At 35.3% G+C, this 23,201-nt stretch overlaps 1 protein-coding gene across 1 annotated transcript in view; it reads right to left on the reverse strand.

Moving 5' to 3' along the window:
• ERC2 (ELKS/RAB6-interacting/CAST family member 2) overlaps positions 1–23,201 on the reverse strand; it is a 474,334-nt gene that overhangs the window by 410,837 nt on the left and 40,296 nt on the right. The window contains exon 2 of the mRNA XM_086755571.1: positions 12,927–13,343. Coding sequence (XP_086611697.1) covers positions 12,927–13,343 — 417 coding nt within the window. The remainder of the gene's footprint in view (positions 1–12,926; positions 13,344–23,201) is intronic.

The raw sequence follows: 23,201 nt of genomic DNA on the forward strand, positions 1-23,201 counted from the left end.
GACAGTTTGCCTGTACAGTTGATCAGCTTACAATAATTAAGTTGTATTTTACTACAACAGATTAGTAAATTTTAGTTGTCAGACATTTAATGATAAACTTTCCTTTCAAAAAGATGCAACCCTTGCACCCCGCTAGTCATCTTTTCAATACTGCGGTAAAATTGTCACTTTATTTCCTTACTCTCCACATATTTAAAAGAAAAAAAAAAAACAAAGGTAAAAAAAATGAGGTAATCCCTATTCCTATTGCTCCAGGTTTCTATGTATACTGACATAAGAAACAAGGCTGTATATACAGACACAAAAGTTTGCCACATAACTTGAAACTAGTCTGTTTGTGATTTTTCATGTTATTTACTTTCCCGGTTTTCAGATGAGGTCTAGTTTTAAGCATATTACAGAACAGAAGCTCCCCATACTAAATACAAAGTCAAACACTGAAAATATTAGAGAGTAAAGAGATGCATTTAGAAACACCGAATTTTTATTGATATATTGTAGTTAGGCCAAAAAATCTTGATGGTACAAGGCAAAATTCTGATTAATCTTTTTTCTGCCTTTTACTCCCTCTCTTATTCCCTTTCCGCTCAATGGTCACTAGCTCCTCAACATGCTCTCTCTTATTTCAGGATTTGGATCTGAAATTATTTTAATATCTTCCATAATAGAATCTGCTGTTAGTTTCATGCTGGTTAAAAGTCTTACATATTTTGAATAGATTATGAATTTCAAACCAAGAAAAATACAAAAGCCTTTTGTGGGATCTAAAAGAGAGCCTTCATTTGAACTTTTAAAACATTTTGTAAATAGAAACAATGCATCTGTTTTGCTGTTTTGAATAAGTCTCAGCTATTTCTTCTCAAGGAACAAAATGATTCAAGTATTATCTACTACACATGTCAGTATGACTTGAGATTAATCTCCACCATCCACCTTTCAGATCCGAATCACACAGTAACTCTGTAGAGTTGTGTCTTAGCAGTTGGGGTATGAAAGCACGTATCATGGTGAAACTCCAATCCATTAAAGAGAGGAAGATGACATCACAAACCTTGACTAACACACTGGGACCGAATTCCACTGATACTTTCTGACTGAACTCCTCACTTCACTTTTTCTATAGAGACCTGCTCTATACTTTCTAACCTCCTTGCTTTGAGTCTCAGAGGCAGCTATTCTAAATGGCATTTAGTTTACAGACGACTATAAAATCTCTGTGAAATTATCTTTCCATCGACTTGAAATTAAGATAGTCCTCCTCTTAATTCTATCATTGTGAAGTGAGCGATGAATAACGGTAGAAATGGTGCGATCACCTGGGAAAACCAGAATAAAAACCAATCCTCATTCAAGAGTGCCACCTAGTGACCAGAGTGACCCCACAGCCTTTACATGAAGGATGTGAACTCATCAAATTACACATCGGCTTGTTTTTAGGAATTATTTGGGTGCCCTCCCCCTTGGTTTTGTTTCTCGTTGGGTGTAAGGTTTTTTGTTTGGTTGGTTTGTTTGGTTGGTTTTGGGGGGGGTTGTGTGTTTTTTTGTTTGTTTGGGTTTGGTTTGTTTTTTGGGGTTTTTTGGGGGTTTTTTTTTTTGTTTTTTTTAAAGAGGAGAAACTGTAGAATGACAAAGTTTCTCATCTCTAACAGGCTGCTCTTGCTGCAGACTATAGTACCTCACTCGAAGACCACATCAACTGATAGGACATCCTTAGGTAACAAGCATAACTTGAATGTCTATGACCTCCAACGTTAAATAAATTTTATATACCTGGAAGTCTGTGTCTTCCTAAACCTCACAGTGCATATCCATGAAAATGCACGTCTGCAGAAGTCTAGCTATTCCAGAGGAAACAAAGCAAGGTGTATGTAAATAGGGGAAGTGGTTTTTGGGAATGGCACTGGAAGGAAATATGGAAATAAGGAAATATGCAGCATTTATCATAATAAAGTACACTACTAACTTTTCACAGTTCTTATTACAAATCTCCATGCATGGGGATTGGTTTGTGACATATGAATATGAGATTAGATCTTTGATTAATACTGTTCCCTATGCTATTCCATTTTATACAGCATTCAGTGGGACTATTGATACAAGCATGTGCACAGTCATACCGAGGTTTTAATGAGAGAAGGCCTATCATGTTCCCATTGTAATTCAAAACGTCAGCATTAGAACTATTCAGAGGATACTTTCTCACATCTTTGTTTTTAAACAAACTATCCGTTTAGATTCTGATCAATAGTTTAGACAAGCATCTTGAAAGAAAGGTATGATTGCAGAATCAGAAGCTAACAGAAAAAGTAAACCATAAAGTACACTCTAGTTAGCAAATTATATGACAGCAGATTATAAACCAATTGCTAACTTGGAAAGAACTTTGAAAAAGCAAGCACATCAGACAAAAATATTATCTAATCTTCAACTATCACGTGGCTTTTGTTTTTTGGTTTTTTTTTTAATCTCTGCTCCTTGACAAGAGGATATATGAAAACAGAATACACAAAGTTTCTCTCTATCTCCAGTTTTCTTAGCATAGTTCCTCTAGGAAACCATAAAGAATTTAATGCAGTCTTTGTTTTAATGTAAGCAATGCTGCAAAAGAATAGCATTATCATAATAGCTGTATAGTAATTTCTAAGAGAAATCTTAATATGTACTGCTTACATAGGATACCATTAGTTATTTGTTCATTTAACACCATAAAAAATGACTAAGATCCCTTCTACATTAGCCAGATCTATACGTTTACAAAACTGAATCATGCTTTGTAAACACAGCAGAAACAATCTATCTTTTCTTTCTTGTTGGCACAAACATACTTTTGTTTTTTTCTGAAGTATAGCACTGCAGCTCCTCTGTAAGTGGGTTACGTTGCCAACAACTGGTGAAGAAGCATCAAGTACCACACTTTAAAAACAGCTGCAAGTGAACCATTTGAACCAGAATTTGACTTAATCTGCACATGACTATCACAGAAAATGCATTACTTCATTACCAAACAACGATACATTACCAACAGGGATAAGAAGCAGCTGTTTGCCATTACCAAGCATAGCAGCAAGTTGACTAAGTATTTTTCTCTATGTCAATTATTATGTTATTTCTCTTCTTCTGAATTATTGGACTATGTACAAAATCTTCCGGTATCATAACTGTCTAGGAGAGACTACAATCTGTGTATTTAAAAATAATAAATTCAAGTAAATTGTGTAAAAAAAGTAAAGCAATAACAGACAAGAAGCTCAACATGAGCCAGCAACACGCACTTGTAGTCCAGAAAGTCAACAGCATCAAGGGCTGCATTAAAAACAAAACAAAAAAAAAAAAAAAAAAGCATGACCAGCAGGTCAAGGGAGGGGATTCTGCTCCTCTATTTACTCTCATGGGACCCCACCTGCAGTAGTGCATCCCTCTCTGGAGCCCCCAACATAGGAAGGGCATAGGTCCCCTTGGAGCAAGTCCAGAGGAGGCCACAAAGATGATCAGAGGGCTGGAGCTCCTCTCCTGTGAGGACAGACTGAGAGAGTTGGGGCTGTTCAGCCTGGAGAAGAGAAGGCTCCAGGGAGATCTTATAGCAGCCTACCAGTACCTAAAGTGGACTTAGAAGAAAGACGGGGAAAAAACTTTTAGCAAGGTCTGTTCTGAGCACAAGGAGTAATGGTTTCAAAATAGAAGGAAGCAGATTCAGACTGGATATAAGGAAAAAAAAATTTACAATGAGGGTGGTAGAACACTGGAACAGGTTGCCCAGAGAGGTGGTGGATGCTCCATCCCTGGAAACATTCAAGGCCAGGTTGGACGGGGCCCTGAGCAACCTGATCTGGTTGGAGATGTCCCTGCTCCTTGCAAGGGGGCTGGACTGGATAGCCTTTGAAGGTCCCTTCCGACCCTAACTACTCTGTGATTCTACAGCAGATATGCCCCTTACACCTCCTGAGTTTACAGAGTAGGAAACACTACAGTTTTGTCTTTTCTACATTCACAAAAAAAAACTGATAACTTGTTACAGTCTATAATAGCGTATTGCATATGCACTCCTCTTACAGTAATTAGAGAAACATGTCTGATTCACACTACCCTGGATCCCATATCATTTGTATTTATCACTTTATTTCCCTCAACAAGAACTATGAAGTGTTATTAAAGGTCCAGCAGGAATATTGCTCAACTCTTTTGTATGAAAGTGGAAGGAACAGGCAAGAGCCAAAACCCCACAGATAAACGTAAGAGTAAGTAGTCCCCTGAATTCATATAACCGCTTGTATTAATAAGTCCTTAATCTTGGAAACAACAGTCACAAGAACACACAGAACCACTAACTATTCTCAATATATTCATTATACATAAATGGTTCTAGAAATTCTGGATGGTTTTGTTTGGTTGGCTTTTAAGTTTTATGTTTCAAGGAGAAGACAATAACATGAAGAGCAACTGAAATACTTTTACCCATGAGCATGCCGACGTCTATGTTGCTAAATGGAGATAAAACAAGCAGGTGAAGAAGTCAGCTCCGTCTACAGAAAAGCTACAGTGAACTACTTCCTTCCAACCAGTGTAGCCAAGCAGTTACCAAGCAGTAACCAAGTCTGGATTAATTTATTCTTCCAAATCTAACCCTGTTCACCTTAAGTCATTCAGTTAATCCCACTGACCTCATTTGACTCACTGAAAAACACAAACAGGATTTGGTCCTCAGTACTTTCAAAAATATCCATAATCTTGGTGGATATGTCTTTCAGAGCACATCAGAGTTATTTATCAATATTTTAAACAAATCTTTAGAATTAAATAGGATATATTTATACTCATTATCAAATTTTCTATTTGCAAATAAATATATTGAGACCTCTATAACCATGTTGGACTACTAGGCTCAAGCTGTCAACATTAAAAAAATTGACCTATAATCAATATTATCTCACAAGCCAATGAATGCATCTATAAATTAGGATATGATCAGCTAATAAGTGACTAATTAAATTTACTAGATCAAAGACTATATATTCTTTCTGAAGAAAGGAGTGAGACTGTTTCAACAAGAAGCTTACATCTGTTCAATAAATCATAAATTTTGTTTCGTTAAATGATTTAATCTAACACTATACTTTTCCTTCATCAAACTCAGTTTCAGGTGAAACTTTAGGAAGAGTTTATATCATTAGCCATACTCTACTGCCTGTACTACACTTCCACTTTTATTATTGAGATAGGCCATGCATATACAAAGGCAAAACTTAATTAATCTTTAACAAAGGCAAAACTTCGTTAAATCTTTAGTGATGTTCCTTTTCTCTCCTTTTATTTATTTTCATTTAAGAGTTCTCCCTGAACGGATCAAGTGATTAGGAAACATGGCTTCTATCAGATAGCACTAAGTGTTACATTATGCAGAGCAACTAAGGAGATGCATCATCACTCTGACTAGAGTTCCATTTCAGTAGAAGTGGCAAATCTGCACATTCCCTCTGCCAAGTTTTTCTTTTTCTAATGATTGTTCTAAGAAAAGTCTTAGTTATGGATTATCTAATGGAAACAGAATTCCTAAATGAAAAAAAAACTAAAATAAATGTTGAAGATAGCATATAACATGACCAAATTAATTTCAAATGCCCCTCTAAGCATAACAAACTGTGCTAAGAGCATAAGTTCTGTGGAAATTACTATCTTCATCTTGTATTGCCTCATCTCAACAACGTTCCTCAACAACTCTAGGCAATCTATTTCACGGCTTAACTACTCTCTGGGTACATCTTTTTGTACTTAGGAGAGAAAGCAGAAAAGTATACATAGGACTTCAAGGGTAATCAACTCCTCTCTCCCCTGTAAATTCAGCCCCAATTCTTTCTGTGAAGATACATCAACATATCAGAGCTGTGAGTCACTTACATAAGCTACTGTCATTCATATGAACAAGGACAAGAAGATGAAGCTAGAGAAAATTAACTACACTATAGAATAAAGTAACGAAGTTTTTGCCACAGAGATGAGTAGCAGCAAGATTACAGAACAGAGACTTTAAAAGATAGTAGAGAGAAGATAAAAGGAAACAAAATCTATGATTGAAACCAAAATTGATAATTTTTCTGTTTTATTATTGGCTAGTCTCTGAAACGTTTACACACAGTCCAAAAGTTGTAAATGTGTGAACTGAGCAAACAGCCCTACAAAGATAGTATTTCCACATCTGTGACAATAATTCAAGAGAGTCCCCAGGTTACCTTCTAAAGGATGTACTTTCCAGGAATGCTGGCAGGATCAACACTTAACACCTCCGCATATTGAAAGGTATAGAAAGCCCAGTTCATTTATGAATCCCTGATTTTTCTCTCTCTCCCTAAAATAATTTAATTAGTTCCTACTCTGAGACATGTCACTTTAATGGTTCTCATATTCTAGATTCCAAACTACCAGTGATATTGTCTTTAAAGAAACTGATTTCTAAATGAACAAAGCTTTCTAATCCTCCACGTGGACTTATAAAAACTATTGCAACCAAGCACACTGGCAAAAATATTATCAGGCATTAAAAAAAAAATCTGAATGGGCTATGTTAGAAGCAATAACTGTTCCCTAGAGCATAATCAGGTTCCATCTACTTTCTCATGTCTGGAGCGACTGCCAACATTGCAAAGTCCTTCTGCATACTTAAGAGGTCACCTTAAAAAAAACGCATATTACTATTGATGTTTTGATAGAAAGCAATTGTCTTTATAGCAACTGAGTAGATTAATATTTTGAGCTGAGTCAGGAGAAATAAAGGGAAAGAGGTACTAATGAACCTAATAAAAGAGGTTCAGTCTAGAATGGCTGTTAATCTATATAAGTAACTTCAGGGGAAAAAACGTTAGGTGTTGATAAAGCATTTCCTTAGTAAAGTACTACCGGCTCCAGTGTAAGACATTTACAGTAAACACCAAAAGTCTGCAAGGCATCTGTTCTATTTATGGTGGAAGAAGAAACTTTGCTCCATTAATAACTTTAAAAACATGCAATAACTAATTCATGATGGCAGTTCAAATCCTATCAGCAGTCTTCATTATTTGATCAGGCTGAGTTCAAAGATAGAGCAAGTTTAAAAAAGCCTTGAAAGTTTAAAAGTACACGTTAAATTATAATAAAGAAGCTGTGTTCCTCTTTCTACTAAATATAAAAAAGCTGTAGCTTTAAACCATGTGCATCAACATTACTTTAAGAATACATGCAAGATAAGAGTTAAAATGTGTATATAAAATCCTATATGATCTCAGATTCTGTTTCAGTGAAATTGCATGTTACATAGAGAGGGTATGTGTAGTATACATATATGTATATATAATAAAATACTTGCTGGAATTTTAACATTTGACTTTACTAGAGATTTAGTGGGACTTTGCCTAAGGCAAGTTTTTAATAGCAATAATAAAAAAATACTTAATGGTACTTAGGGTAAATAATGTGTGGCCACTATGTTTAAGAAAAGTAATACCAAACATCTGTGCTAGATTTCCACATGATAAAATCCCCATATTACCTACAGTTCTCCCAAAGTTATAGAGAAGAAAAAAAAAATGTTTATTTAAAATTCTAGAAGAGACATGTGATAACTAGTTTAAGAAATTTAAGGCAGGCATCTTATGTTTTCTGACAGGAATGTATATTTAGTGATCTTCATTATATTTAATTCTAAACATGAAGAATGCCACGGTATGACCCCGTGGCTTCAAGACAGATTTTCAACCATTAACATCCATAACATGGAGACTGCTCAGCCCAAGAATAGCGTGTGTATTTGCAAAGACCACTTTGTTCCATACAGGATCCATTATTTCCTTATTAGAGGAAGTGCTATATCATTTTGTCTCAGACAATATCAATAAAAATTCAGCTACCTTTGAAAAACATTAACAGAAATATTTGTTTGAGGTTTGTAGGTACAGATACAGGATTCAGTCTAACTCAGTGATCGAAAATAGAGTGCAAACTGAATAGTTCTCAGAAACCGCGCAAAAGAGCTCAAAATTGTCTCCTCAACAGGCTGCATCTCCAGAACTGAAGCAGAAACACATGCTCACGCTTTTTGCTACTCATTCAGAGTTTTATTTGTTCTTTCTTGCTTTGTGAATCACAAACTAAGTAAACTTTTGATATAAAGCTGGGAATCTAGCTATTCTTGTGAAAACCTATTGTCTATATTTTAAAGTATCTTAATACATGGAAAGAAATCTAATCCCATCTTTTGCATAGCTTATTTCCCAACACTTCAATGAACATTAGCGACACTGACATTCTTTGCTATTCCTGTAAAAGAGCAGGATTTCAACTTCTGCTAAAGTGTCCTCCTCCTCCTGTATAACAAGCCTCACATTTGTCATTCCTGAGGCCTTCAAACACAAAACTTGAGTAAACTTATCATCACAGATTTGCCTATGTGAAACAAAGTTTAAAGATGCAGTGGACCACACCGCAAAAAGGAACAGTCTTTGAGAGCCAGGTAGTTAACACGTCAAGGTCAGTACAAATCTGCTAAGAACATGGAAAACAAAGAAAAAAAAAAAAAAAAAAAACGACAGTTGTTTTATTTTCCAGAGTTATTCCTATGCCTCTGGTACACTAGCTATTTGTATGTCTCTAACTTCTCCAAGAAATATAATCTAAGGCCTGGAGAAATTCCAGATCTTTGAAGGCAGCTATATTATGAAATTCTGCTACAGCTATTCACAGGAAAAAAAAAAAAAAAAAGAAAAAAAGAAAAAAAGAAACAATGACTTAAGAAAAAAGAAATTTTTACACTATCATTGGATATTAGGCAAATTATTTCGAATCAAAACAGCAGGATATTGGTTTCTGGTAACATGCACGGTTACGTGAAACGGGCAGAAATTAATATGAGAAATATTTCTTAATTGATAAAAGTGGTAGAGACTGAAGGACAACAAGAAAAGTTATTTCTCTCTACCTAGTTAAGTGAACTTTGAAAAAATTACTAGCTAGACAAAAGCAGCTCTGCAATAACAAAGAACATATCCCTTACTATTCAATTCCTACTATGATCAGTGCTCAGGAGGGTGCACGTCAAGAAGACAGAACTGACAGCCATTTGGAGACACAAGTGCCTAGAAAAGAGTGTCCTTAATTGTCAATGTTTCACAACCAGTTGCTTCAGTTTCTTTCATAGCGTGTTAGTTTAATTCCCTGGTTCGGTCAAAATTCCACCCACCAGTGATTATTAACAACAAAATCAATTTCTTGCGCTTCTCATCCATTAGCTTTCTATTCCACCGTATTGAGAGATCTACAAGACTGTGAACAAACAAGAGAGAAGACAGATTCCAGCTTTGGCACTATTTTGAAGAACTAAGAAATGAACAGCATAAGGGAGAAAGATATAGTTGCATTAGGGGGAAAAATGTTCAAAAGCTCAGCAAAATACGTGTAAGTCTTGTCCTTTCTCCAGCTAGGATTTAAAAGATAATAGGATGGTACAAAATTAGACTGCAAGAACTGAAAATCTTTAGATTTAAAGTATTTTTAAACTAAATAACAACAGTACAACTAATCAGAAGTCAATTTGAATATGCTTTTTAATGTAGTGTTGAGGTTGTAGAAAAATCAGTAGTCTTCAGTTATTTTTTCCACATTCAACCTCATTTCCACCATGTTCAGCTTTTTTTTTTTTTTTTAATAGATAGCACTCTTTTTGCTGGAGACTACAGCAGAATCTATCACTGTAAGCATAAATTGACACACTAGAAAACTGTTCATTGAATAACTCAATTTGCTGCTATAAAGAAGTTTATTTTCCTTAACTTGTTTCAACTGCAATGTCAGAAAGTTAAATAGAAAAAGTAATTAAAAAAAAAAAAAACAGAAACAAGTGTTCAGGATTTGATCAAACATTACGTTACACATGACAATATACTAGTTTCTCATAAATATACTTGTGAGCTCTATACTCCAACCTGTAAAAATAAAGAAAGCAGAATATTTTAGACGATGTTCTAAAATGAGAAATATTTTGTTAAAGATACAGGAAGATTAACACAATTTGAGTGAATACTAAATCATTCATTAATGCAATTAATGAAAAATGTATCCAAGTTCCAGTTCACTTTTAAAGCATTCTCAGGAGAGAAAACAAACAAAAAAAAAAAAGAAAACGACACCAAACAAGGAAAAAAGAAAAAAAAAAAAAAAAACACACCAAACAAGAAAACAAAAAGGAAAAAAAAACCAACAACAAAAAAAAAACTACCCAGTAACTTTGTAAGGTCATTTACACAGTTAGGATGAAAACTTACAAACACCAGTTAAAAAAAAAAAAAAAGTAAAATAAAAGTATCAATCCACTGAGGAACTGCGCAAGATTTAAAACAGTAATTCCTGGTTTATCATGTTGGAGAATTATATTGTGCAGGATGAAGACTACATGCAACAAGAGCAATTAATTCTAATGAGCACTGCAGAATAACAAGGACTTACCAAGCTACACATGAAGATCAGAAGTTGATGCATTTGAACTTTTAAGAAATAGATAAAACTACACAGAATATCTGATATTCCCTCAAAACATACAAAACAACTTTCCATAACAAGACAGGAAAAGAAAAAAATTGACCATCAGAACATTTTCCAAGAGCCCACTTGAGCAATCAAACCCAGATTCCTGGAAAAACAAGCGGGCATCTACTAAACATTTAGTTTAAGGAGTTCATACACCCTACCTATCATCATATCATACCTCCAAACTCCCTACAACAAACTTCAAATGTGCGGGGGCGGGGGGGACGGACAGGACGGACAAACAAACAAAAAAAAAAACTAACAAAAAAACCACACCACCACACAAAACCCATAAATACAATGTGCAACAGGAAGAGAGCTGGAGACAGACAACTTCACCCAAAGCCTTGAATTCTTATAATAGCGAGGAAATTGTTAGTCAAAATCTCCAATCACTAGATAGTTCCTGCCAACCTGACACAGGCAGATTCCAGACAGCAAATTTTTAAACCTTGACCAGTTACCAAAGCATAGTAGCATGTCATAAGTAGAAACTCCAGTAAACGCCATTCTATACTTGCAGTACTCCAGAGGAAAGACAACCTCTGTATCCTCATGTAAGTTGAATGATAAATTTTTTTTCCTGGCCCCTGAGGGTAACACCCAGGGGGCACTCTGAAACACAAAATTAATTCAGTATAAATATAAGAGTCTACAGTCTACAAGTAGTAATATGATCTCCTTTCAACATTTCTTGGACTAATCAATAAATTGGATGCCCAAGGACTTTGCTTGGAAGCTTACATATTATCTACTTTTCAAGCTCTATTTCTCTCACTAGTCTCAACTGCTGTAGTAATTCGAAACCTTCAAATTTAGTCGTGTCCAATACATACCCAAATTAGGATTCACAGACTTAGGTGATACTGGTGCAACAGGTGAAATACAATCACAGAACAAAACAAATAATAAATCATCCATCCCTGAAACAGACACTACGTACTACTCTGAGAATAGCGGATGTCAATCCAGAAACTTGTCTGCTAGTTTATAGAATTTCTCCTACAATCCTCCCTCATCACAAACTCAGTATCATTAACTCCTTATGCAACTCCTTTCAGGGTTCATTGACTTTCAGACTTCATTAACCGGTGATGTCACTTTTTAATTAAAATCCTGCCTGTGAAAAAGATTCAAGATCCACATCTTCATAAGAAAACTTTACTGAAATGTATCATTGTGCCTTACAAATTTTCCAGTTTCCAAGCTTCAGATGAGACCCAGATATCAGAGTCGGGGGGGGGGGGGCGGGGGGGAGTGTGAAGAAAAATAGACTAGAGTAGCTATAAGCTAAATATAAAGTAGTTTGTCCATAGCAAAGAAAATATTTTGACAACACTCTGTAGATGTAAACAGCTGTTCTTAATCTCTAATATTCATATGTTTAATGATAGACAGGAGCCAATAATGGTTTTCTATGCTCTTGGACTAATTTTATTCATGCTTTCATCTGTCAGGCAAACTGGTGTTTTTACCAGACTGCAAGTTCAATCAGACTTCTCTGTTGCCCAGTTTCTAAGGAAACAGACTTGTTTGTCCAGATTGCCTTTACTGTGAGCAGCTTGTACTACATCTCCCTGCAGATTTCACCCTTTTTATCAAGGAGCAACAGGGTCTTTCAGAGGAAGACTGTCTAATTTGCCTGACCAGTCATATGATAATGTTGATGGGCTACTGGTATGTAGAGGGGTAGATGGGCTTGACAACAGGTCAGATTTTGTTTCACTTGTACTAATTCAACAGCCCCAAATCTAGTCCCAAAAATGCACAAGTGATGCAGGCAGCTAGTGCAGGTGGGCTTGGGATCAAACAAAGGATCTCTCAGAGTATAGTGCAGTCACCACCCCAGTGTTTTAATGCAGCAATATTACGTGGTATATTTACGCTAAAAGTTGGGGCACCACACATGAAAATACATTAGAAATGTACACAGGCAGAAGCGTTGGTTTATATGGAAGGCAAAACAGTTTAAAACCCTCATTTCAAACATAAGAGGTATAAAATCAAACACAAAAGTAGCATGCACTCCTGAGTATTTAGTTAACAGCAGCAGCAGGTGTTACTTCAGTAGTTCTAATCTTCATTCACCGAACACCAATCTGTCAAAATACAAAGAATACAGAAACTACGCAAAGCAACAACAGAGACAATAAGCCCCAAATTACTTTTCTTCCATAATTTCTTATCCTTGCTTTCCAATGTCCTATAGTCCTGTTGTGTTTTTGTGACAGATGTAAAACTGTTTCGCATGTTAGCTGTTCATGAAAAAATGAGAGCAGAACAAAAAAAAAAAAAAACTTAGATACTCTAAAGCATATTTCTAAAGCTGCAGCAAGTACCTTGACAATATATTTTAAACAATTAAATGAGTTTTTCCTTACCTCTCTAAGATGCATGTTTTCCTTTTCCTTCTGATCTAAAATGACTTCTAAATGATTAACCTGAGATTCAGCCTCTGCCATCCTTCGACTTCTCTCATTTTCATCTTCCATTCCTTTAGATGGCAAACCTTTACTTTGCAACATTTCCAGAAGCTTTTTTATTGATTCATCTCTGGCATTTAGTGTTTGCTTTTGTGTTTCAATCCTAAGCTCCATTTCTTCTAGCGTCTTTCTCAACAGGAAGAGCTCTTTAGCTTGTCTATCATGTTCTGCTTGAAGTCTTCGAAAATTCTCCTCTGTAAGCTCAATGGTAAAATGCTCAGCCCCTCGATTTCCACTTTCTTGCTGGAGAAGATGATTAAGGTCTCTCTGGGTTCTAAGCTCATCTTGAAGTGCCTGGATTGTCATTTGCAGATGCTGCAATAAAGAGAGAAGAGAAGAAAAAAGAAAAAAAAAAAAAAAAAATCAATTTTGGATCAGAATGTAGGAGTAGTATTTGATTAAAGTTTTGTTGTATGCTGTTACCAAAATTCATTAATCAATGAAGTAGTATACCAAATGACCTTATAAAATAGAAAATGCATGTGACTATTTGTAATGATATCTTTCAAGTGCTTCTAGAAAAAAAAAAAAAAAAAAGACGACAACAAACATACACAAAATAGTGTCAGCTACAAATAAAATAAATAGCAAAGAAAGGCAAACCAACAAAACCAAACACTAAGCAGTGACACATCTATTAGTACACTCAATATGTACCTCTAAAAGTATATAAAGACTCAGTATTCCATGTTTTCTAAATTACATCATAGACTTAAAGGTAGTTCTGCCCCTCATGGTGCAGTACTGTTGTTTACCAAGTCAATCAAAGCACTCACTATAACTGAAGGGGGCTTTGGGAAGGGGCTGAGTTGGGGCTGGTTGGTTTTGATTTTTTTTTTTTCTTTTGGCAACTACAGCTATGAAGATGTTTAGTAAACAGGATTACTGTATAACTAACAAGCAAACAAACAAAAAAAACCCCACAATAAGCAATACTAAATTTTGAAAAATAATTTGACTGCAAATAGTGGACAAACCTTTGTTCTCCTGGCATCCAAAAACTGAACGGCATGGTAAATGAAAAAACGAAGCAAAATCAACATAAATAAAGGTCAGATGCAGGCAAAGGAGATTCAACAGAAAGAACTGAATTCAACAAAAAAGTACCTTCAACAGAAAAAAATAATTTTGAGTTACACAGAAAGGCACCAACAACTTCACAGTAGTCAAAGTATATAAACCTAAACTATAGACAGACTTTACTCAATAGATGTGACAAACAAAAACATATTAGAAATAACCAATCACACAGTGAATAATAGCATTCTTATTTTATCTTACTGTTCTTTTACACTTTAAGGTTTTTTAAAACACAGTAACTACTTGTCCTAAAAATATTTGTACTGCATCAGAGTACAGAGGTCTTTATCTGTTCAAGAGGAAAATCTTGCACTCCTTATTCAACACAAATCAAAATCAAAAAGGATTTTGCCCATGTTAAGGTTGGAACATAGATAACTATGCTAAATTACTATAGTTTATCATTTCATCTTCATTTCAGACTATATTTTTATCAGACAATTTGTTTTTCTTCATTTTTCCCCTCTATTCACTATCTACGTAGCATACTGAATTTATAGAAATATGAATTCCTGAGTAGTCACACAGTCTGTACCAGAAAGTATTTAATTGCAGGAATTAGGAGACAAATGCATAGCACCAGACTTTTTTGCATTAATGGATATTCTGCAACTCCATGTTCTAAAACCAAAAAACAAAGAAGAAAAAAAAAATCTAAACATCAGTTCATTTGATCCTACCTTCATGTTCAGCAAAATTACATCTAAAGCTGTCAGTTTATAACAATAATTTAAACTAAATAAAAAAAATAAAAAAAAAACCTTAAGAAAATAACCTTTTGAAATCATATGTTTTATCAGTTATTTCAAATGGAAAAAAGTATTACTATTTTAATAAATGTCCAGATATTAATTATCTTAATATTTACAATTTATTAGGCACACACTCAGTTAAGAGCATAAAAATGTAGTCTATTCATTTACACTTCTGCTTTTATTTAATGGTCATTCTTATCTTTTCTTAATCTCATCATTTTTTAAGTTATTTATATAAACTTAAAAGCCCCAAATAAACTTAAAACTACTCTAGATGCAGCAATTTTCCCACTCTAAATCTACTAATATACTGAGTATTTATGAGCCCAAGTCTGACAGTTTTAACACAGAAATTCAGTGCATAAATCCAAATCAAGTTTTCAAATAGTACAGAAATTATATTCAACGATGATCGTGAATGAGTGAATTAAGAAAGACATGGGAAGGCAAAGATAAAAAGGGATAGATGCTGCAAAGTAAACAGAATCACAACCATTTCTTTTAAGGGCTTTTTCACTAAATCACAGGAACATAGTTTTTGTAGATTACCTTATCCAGCCAATACGGGGGGTTTTTTTGTGATTATTCCAAACTAAATGACATCTTGCATTACAGAATATAGACTACCTGTATTCTCTAGTGCTTCGTAGCTTTGTAACACTGAAAGTTGGAGCAGAATAGATGCTTAAAATGACTGAATTAAAAATAATTCAGTTCCTGCTAAAGAGACTGCAAGTTTCCTTTTGTGACAGGTACGCTCAGCCCCTTAGCCAGACTGGTGGTGGTTTGGTGTAGGCTCCAGAGAAGGTAAAGGGCTGAGCCACAGCCAGGCTGTGAACTCCTCTGGTTTCAATATATTCTCTGAAAACCCACAACGGAGCAGAGCGGCACAGCGAGCATTGATGCGTATGAACTTGGAACACCAATCATGTGCTTAACACATGAATAGCTAGTGGCTTTTCCAAGACTCATTTATCAAGGACCAAAGAATATTGGAAGTACAAGGAGTCTCATGCATACTTTTCCCCACCACATGTAATTTGAACAGGAGCCAACCACTTTATCCCATAAGTAGACAGTCTAAGTGAGCCACCTGTGAGATCTCCCTGCTAGGCCCCGTGGCATGGCAATGATCTCGTCTCAAGCTGGGACACCTCTCCAGGTTGCTCCTCCTCAAGACAGACACACGTTTAGTAAGAGACCAATATCGCGCATAACCCTGTAGTATAACAACTTTGACTGCATGCTGAACTTATGCCAACAAAATATTATACAAACTCTGCATAGATAATCCTTTAGGCATTAACTGTTGACCAAGTTTGGGACTAACTCTGGAGCCAGTCACACCCAGACTCCTCTCTAGAAAGAGTTTAGAAAGCAAAAAGGTCCATTCTGAACATCGTGACTCGATGGGAGTGCTCTCCTTTCTCTCTGCGAATCATTCTAACTTGAGCATAACTCAGTTTTCCTTTGTATGTTTTTTTCCACTCAGTAATTAACAGCGTGAACCTTGCCATTGAACTTTGTTATGTCACACTTGTATAACATCATATTAAAGCCACTTTTACTAACACTTTGGACAGTGGTTCTTTAAGTGACCTAAATCTCTCATCCATTACACTTTTATACAAAAAAACATTCTTTTTCTTCGCTAGCATTAGAGTAGAACTATGGATGAAAATCTAGTTTAAAAGTATTAAAAATAAAAGGAAAAAGAAAAGCAGAAACCACCTTCGCATTACATTTCATTCTTCAGTATACGACTATTGAGATGAAAAAGGCAAGGGAGTAGCTAAAAGTAACATTTCACATTTTTAAAAAAGTAAATTATGAGGAAAAAAATACATCAGACACCTCAAAGAATACAGTGGAATATCTTCATTCTCATCTTTGACAATGTTTTAGCTTAGTTGATATTGTTGCAAGCTTCTTTAAAATTACACTCAATAGTTTGTTTCAGTGGCATGATTGATAAGGGGTTTTTTTTAAAGTATTTAAGATCTCATAATACAAGTTTCTATTAAAGCTCAAGGCACTGGGGTTTTTTTGTTCAGGTTTTTTTGTTGTTACTCACTGGCAGGGGGTGGGGTCACTTAAATCCCAGCTTCTGACAGAAAGCAATTATGCACGAGACTCTCAGCTTCCATTTACAGTTTTAATTATAAATTGCCCTTTTTTTTCAAATGGAATTAGAATTTTTCTAAGTGAAATGATTCCTTTTGATCAAACAAAATTTCATTCAACATTACACAAAGAAATTTCCCTTTTAATTAATTAATTTTCAAGTTGGTGTCCGCATCAGCTCTCAACCAGAGTTTCAGTCCCAGGGCATTTATTTGAGGAATGAAGATCATATCTATACATTCTTCAAAAGAATGACTGGCTGAAATAGCACACAAAATTTACTTTGCATAAGCACAGTAAAATAAATCCTCTGCATTCCAAAATTGTTTCACTACTAAGCAACAGCAAAATTCAACAACTACCAGTAGTCTAGAAATAGTCAAAAGAAAATAATTCTTTTCTCCAGTGTGAATGATTTGATACATCCTCCTGTTAAATCAAATAATATTTATTATTTAATACTAAAAACTATTTACAAATAAATATTTTCCCTAAGTCAAGCAGCCTCTGTAAACCAAATGCCTATATGTCTACAAGACTATAGTTAAACAAAAGGAAACTCATTCCTAAAATATTTAAGACAAAAATAAAAGCAAACATCTTACATGTTGCTAACCCACAACCTTTCTGAACGCAAGCTGTAAAATCTAAAAGGGTTGGATCAACATGCAAATAATTAGAAATCGGAACTCGAACAGCAATTCTTGTCAAGATTAACAACACAACTTCCTTTCTGTACCACAGCAACCTATGTCCATGGTTCTTAGGTTCTCCCTAAAACCCTGTTTGTCACTCAGCACCACAGTAGTTGTGGCTGCTTCTCAGTAATTATGCTGAAGCCAACAGCCTCATTGTGGCAGACTACTGCTACTTTGACATAAGAGAATCCATTTTTGTACATCTTCAGGACTTTGATCTCTCTTTGAACATGATGGACTAGATTTAGACTTGTGCTGGCACAGATTTTTTTTATCTGCAGCTAGCTAAGAGAAGGAAAGAACAAATGTTGTGAGGGTGGAAAGAAACTGCATAATTAATTATGCAGTTGGGGAGGAACGTAGGAGTGCTGTGAATATCTGTCACTGCTATCATTATATAGACATAGAACGTTATGTGATTTTAAAAAACCTGCAAGATCTATCATATTTTTCATAATTTCTATTAAAAACAGACCAGTTGACCAGAAATATTTCCATGTCTATTTCTTGGTAATAGATAAATAGTTCTCTCAGAACTTTTTCATTCCTTCTCTATAGCCTGAATCCAAGAGGAAATCCATGGATCTGCACAGGAGGTTCCATTAATCTTTCTCTGAACTAAATATAGAGCAGGTTTTCAAAATTTCCCTCCATAAATTTAAACAAAACTATGAAAGGAAGATGAATTAATGACTCTTCCCAGATTCCAAATCATTTTCTACATAAGAAAATTCCTCTAATCTGTGCCAACTGGCTATTGCAAAAGGAATTGCCTGCAGAGAACTGTCCTGCCACAGTATGCCTTGGGCCAGAGCATAAAGGCACCTTCAGAGCATCCCAAAGCCTTTGATATAAGGTGAACAGTGGAGGAAAAGGAAATCACAGGGAGACTCAGTGATTTAAAATTGTTAGTCCACCTACAGAAGTCCACAGCTTCTTGTACTTTGCACCACCACCCCTGCACCAAAAGAAAAGAACATGTTGAAGAGGCCAACCTACTGTAATGCAAAAAATTGCCTGCTAGTAACATGGAAGGGAGTGACAAACCTTGTTTAAAGTCAAAAAAAAGAAAAAAAAATTAAAGCTAGGGCCATCTTGACCAAGAAATCCAACCTGAAGGATTTCTTGGCAGAAAGTAGTCTTATGCTATCATCAAGTGATAGATTTTGAAATATACATCTATCCATATACAATTTACTAGTAGTTTTATGTAATGTAGTGATAATTTAACAAGCTTAATTGCTCAGATAGGAATCACTCAAATTTGGGCACCAGAGCCACTGAAGGATTCCGATTATGTTCTTCGACAGTTTCTGCTCTAAATAACTCAGTACAGCACTATGACTAAAGGGAGTGATGGCCAGATCATCCAACAGAATTGAAACAACTATTTCTGTAGACATCTGAGATGATTTGTTATTTTCGTGTTCTATCCAAGAGGAGCTATAGCTACTTTATTGGACTTTCCCCATCTAATGCCTCAATCTTCCCTCTCATCCTTCAACTCTCTTTTTATTGACTTCTAGCTCCTATCTCTCCTGACTCCCATTTTTAGGTCCTGATTCTCCTGTTTCTTTCCCACTCCAAACACAAGGACAAAATATATGAGCTTTGTCTTCTGAGACCCTCTTACCCAGCTTGACAAAAACTGAGAAGTAGTGGCTACTGTGATAACAGTCTGTCCTCTCAGTGACAGAACTTCCACCTAAATGCGATGGTCAAGCAATCTGACAAAGTAAAAACCCACTGACAGCAAAATCCTGCAAGTTTAGAAGGAACTTTAGGAGCCCAATAAAGAGAGCAGGTCCAAGCAACAGATATCTACACACTGCAGGGTAGAAAAGAAGAGCTGCAAATCAAAACAAACTGAAGATTTCAATATATTTTTTTTTCCTTTTACAAATGCACATAAAAGCGGTAAAGGATTTTGTCAGTCATTTATGATCTCTTACAGCCTTTGAAAAGGCATGGTCTAATACAGCATTTTTCTGAATTTATTCTTCAAACTACAAATGATTGCTTTAAGAAGCCTCTGCCACTAACTTCTTGATGGTATGGGATATCTTAATAAGGAGTCTTGCACGATCACATTATCTCTCTGGTGCATGCAATGAAAGGAATAAAATGTACTAAAATGATCTCCGTCTTAGGACATAAATATAGAACTTACAGGGCTGAATCAGTTGAGACAGTCTAGTCTCTTGACTGGCAAATATACAATGATACAGAAGACTGGAAAAAGTGTCCTACTGTGTAACTAACAGTAGAAAGCTACAGCTATAATGGAATACATCTGAACAAGTATAGCAGCAAATTATATTATCAACTATACTCTCATTTTCTAAAATCAAGCTTCATTATTTTTTCTATAATGTGCCACTGCTCCATTTTCATTCTTCACTGTATGAAGCTCAGTGATTAAAAGGTGTCAAACTACTTAAAGCTTTCTTGTGAACTGCATCTAAACCAATTTTTTTTATGCTAACTGTAGTTATACTACTGAAACAAGTATTAGCACTTGCAAATATTTATATATTTATTCCTCTGTAAGAGAAAACCAAAAAGAGAATTGGAGATATCTTCCTCCTCAACATAAATTAAGAAATGGATTCTCCCATGCATTTGCTCATCTGACTAACATAATTTAAAATTCTGGCATCCAAACAACAGCACCGAGGATCAGTTGACAAGAATTTTGCTTGAGTAAGACAGTACTGACAGAAAGACGAAAGGAGAATACAGATATGATTTGTGAGGAACCACAGGAGCTTCAAACTACACACACAATGCATTTTCAGCATTAAAAAATATGGAGGTACAACAGATGCGAGACATATCTGCATTACCACCATTAGTTGGCAGAATCATGTATTCAAAAGGAAAGAATTCTTGTTTATTGGCTTTCCTTACTTTTTTTATTTCCTTATGTTTTTAAATTTGATGCCTTGTCAAGTTCTATAAAGCTTGCCCTTAATACCATGCTTTGCAAGTTAAATAATGTAATGTACATTTAAATCTGCATTTCTTAATACAGACATTATATTTAATCTGAACTATCAGACTTCACTGCTATTCATTCAGCTTCTCTGGATCATCTTGTGCAAATATTTTGGTGAAAAACAAATAAGATTGGAAAAAAGGTATTGCCTAAAAACTGGAGGTCATTGTACAAAAATGCATCTCCATTTATAACTGAGGAGTAACTCTAGGCTAAAATGTTTTAGCATTGCAAGTTTTATAGTAGTTTTGCACCTAATTCTTAAGTCACAATCTGTAAATACATTTCTTCCCCGATTCTCCTCTTTGCTGTGGGCTGAGAGATGTCATTTTTCCTTTATTTCCTTTGCTTTCCATTTGCCCTAAGTAGGTCTGCTGTCACAGATACAGTTTGTCATTCTGTCAACTAATATTTCTTCATAATAGATATTTTCAGAACCACAAATCTATCTCTAAAGCACCGAAGTTCATTTGTTAATTTGGAGTATTTGAGAGTAGAAAAAAAAAAAAAAAAAATAACTGACTGTCTGAAATCTCTCTCCCTATAATCCTTTCCTTCTTCATTCCACTACATTTCTCCAGCATAGCCAATGCTTTTTGTGGTGCGTGATCTCATTTCAGGTCTTTCAAATTCACCTTGCCTCTAAAATGCAATACTTGCTTCCCCCTCTGCCCCCGAAGAAAGCTAGCTGAATACTATTTGTTGATTTATTTATTCAATGAAAGTTTTCTGATATTTATCAGCCAGCTTTAACCAAAGCCAGAACACAGTCTTACCTTTGTGATGAAACAATACGTTTTACCTCAGTCCACACTTAGCACTAGGAATTCAGTTATGGTGTACCTCACATAAAGTAGTCAGTATCTCAAAAACAAACTATCAGTGCAACCTTCATCAATTCCTTTAACCTAGAAAATCTGAGTTTATCCTATTTTATTAATAGGATATTTTATCCTATTAATAAAAATAACTTTAATACTCATGAGCCAGATCTTGCAGCCTGTAAACATAAGAACCAGAAGGCCAAGAAGGAGCCAAATAACAGAGACCAAGCGAGCAAGCATTCACAAAATTTTCAGGGATATTTGTATTTCAAATATTTCTGGCTATCTTTTTTACAAGCAAAAAGAAAAAATATGTAGATTGATCTAACATCTTTCATGGCTGTCATTAAAAATTGTAATCCCTCAGAACCTTAAACCCAAGGTTTATTTCCTTTGAGTAGCACTTTTCTAGTGCTTCAGTTGTCACTGATGCTAGGGCTCAAGTTCTAAACAGTACTAGGTCCTGAACACACTGAGATTTTTAGTATCTCTGCAATAGCTCAGAACAGGGAACGTACTGAACCAGTTCAGCTGTGCCCTCCAATAAAGGGCCAAGAGACCACCAGCCTTCACCTATGGATGACAGTGCAACTGCAAAAACAATACTTCTGACTGACTAACATTTAAGAAAAGCCATAAAACCCAATACTTCACAGAGTTTCCATGAGCATTTCCTATATTACATGTTGTACATACTGAAATTACAGTAATTCATACTGTCAACATAGGATAGCTGCTGTGAAATGCTATTAACTGCACTATATCCATTTACTATTTATTACTCAGAAAAGTTAGCAATAAAAGAGATTGATTCCTCCAGGCATTAGAAGTTATACTGTAAGAAGGGGATATGAAGAGATTCTTCCCTGATGTCAGCCTTGTCAAACCAATAAGCAAAGAAGCAGAAGTACAAATTGAAATTTCAATAAGAAAGGCTACTGACCATTCCCTGACCTTCAAACCTGCCAACATGTAACTGAAGCGTCTGAAAAACGATTGAAATTTTATTTGTCACAGTCTCACCACAACTACAAGTTTAATTTTTTTTTATTCCATAAAATCAGTTACAAATGTATATTATCAATACAGAAATTGATTAATCAAATATCACGAGAGGGCAAGGGCGTGTTTTACAGGGTTGTTTTGGGTTTCTTAAAGAAAAAAAAAAAAAAAAAACACACAGAACTCCCCTCACACTGAAGTCACATAATATGATCTCAGTTGACGAGCAGCAGATTGAACACTGCTCTGTCAGACTCCAGCATAGATTACTGATCTACTGGAGTGCAAGTTTCTCTCTCAGAAAAGCTCTAGGGATTCCATAACTGTTTTATAAACAGTTGTAGAATGCCATAGGATCAGCATTCTTCAATGTAGTTTTGGGGCTTGAGAAGAAATTACATTTAGCAATGATCACAGTGGGCCCAGAAACTAAAGCCAAAAGCATATACTGGGAATATTTATTTTAAAAGTAAGATTGCATGAGAATTCAGATTTCAATTTGTCATAGGGAGCTGAGCTCTAGTCCTTCTTCTGTGGTCATGTACAACTGAAATGCACCTGTTCGAAAAAATCTCTGAAATTATATTTACCTTCTTAGTAGTATACCCATGAGATTATATTTGGCAGCAACAGTTCAGTATGAACCATTGTGTAAACTTCAGTTAATGAAAAACAGGAAGTTAAGAATTCAT

Source organism: Chlamydotis macqueenii, chromosome 10, assembly GCF_036417535.1.
Source record: "Chlamydotis macqueenii isolate bChlMac1 chromosome 10, bChlMac1.mat, whole genome shotgun sequence".
NCBI classification, from domain to species: domain Eukaryota; kingdom Metazoa; phylum Chordata; class Aves; order Otidiformes; family Otididae; genus Chlamydotis; species Chlamydotis macqueenii.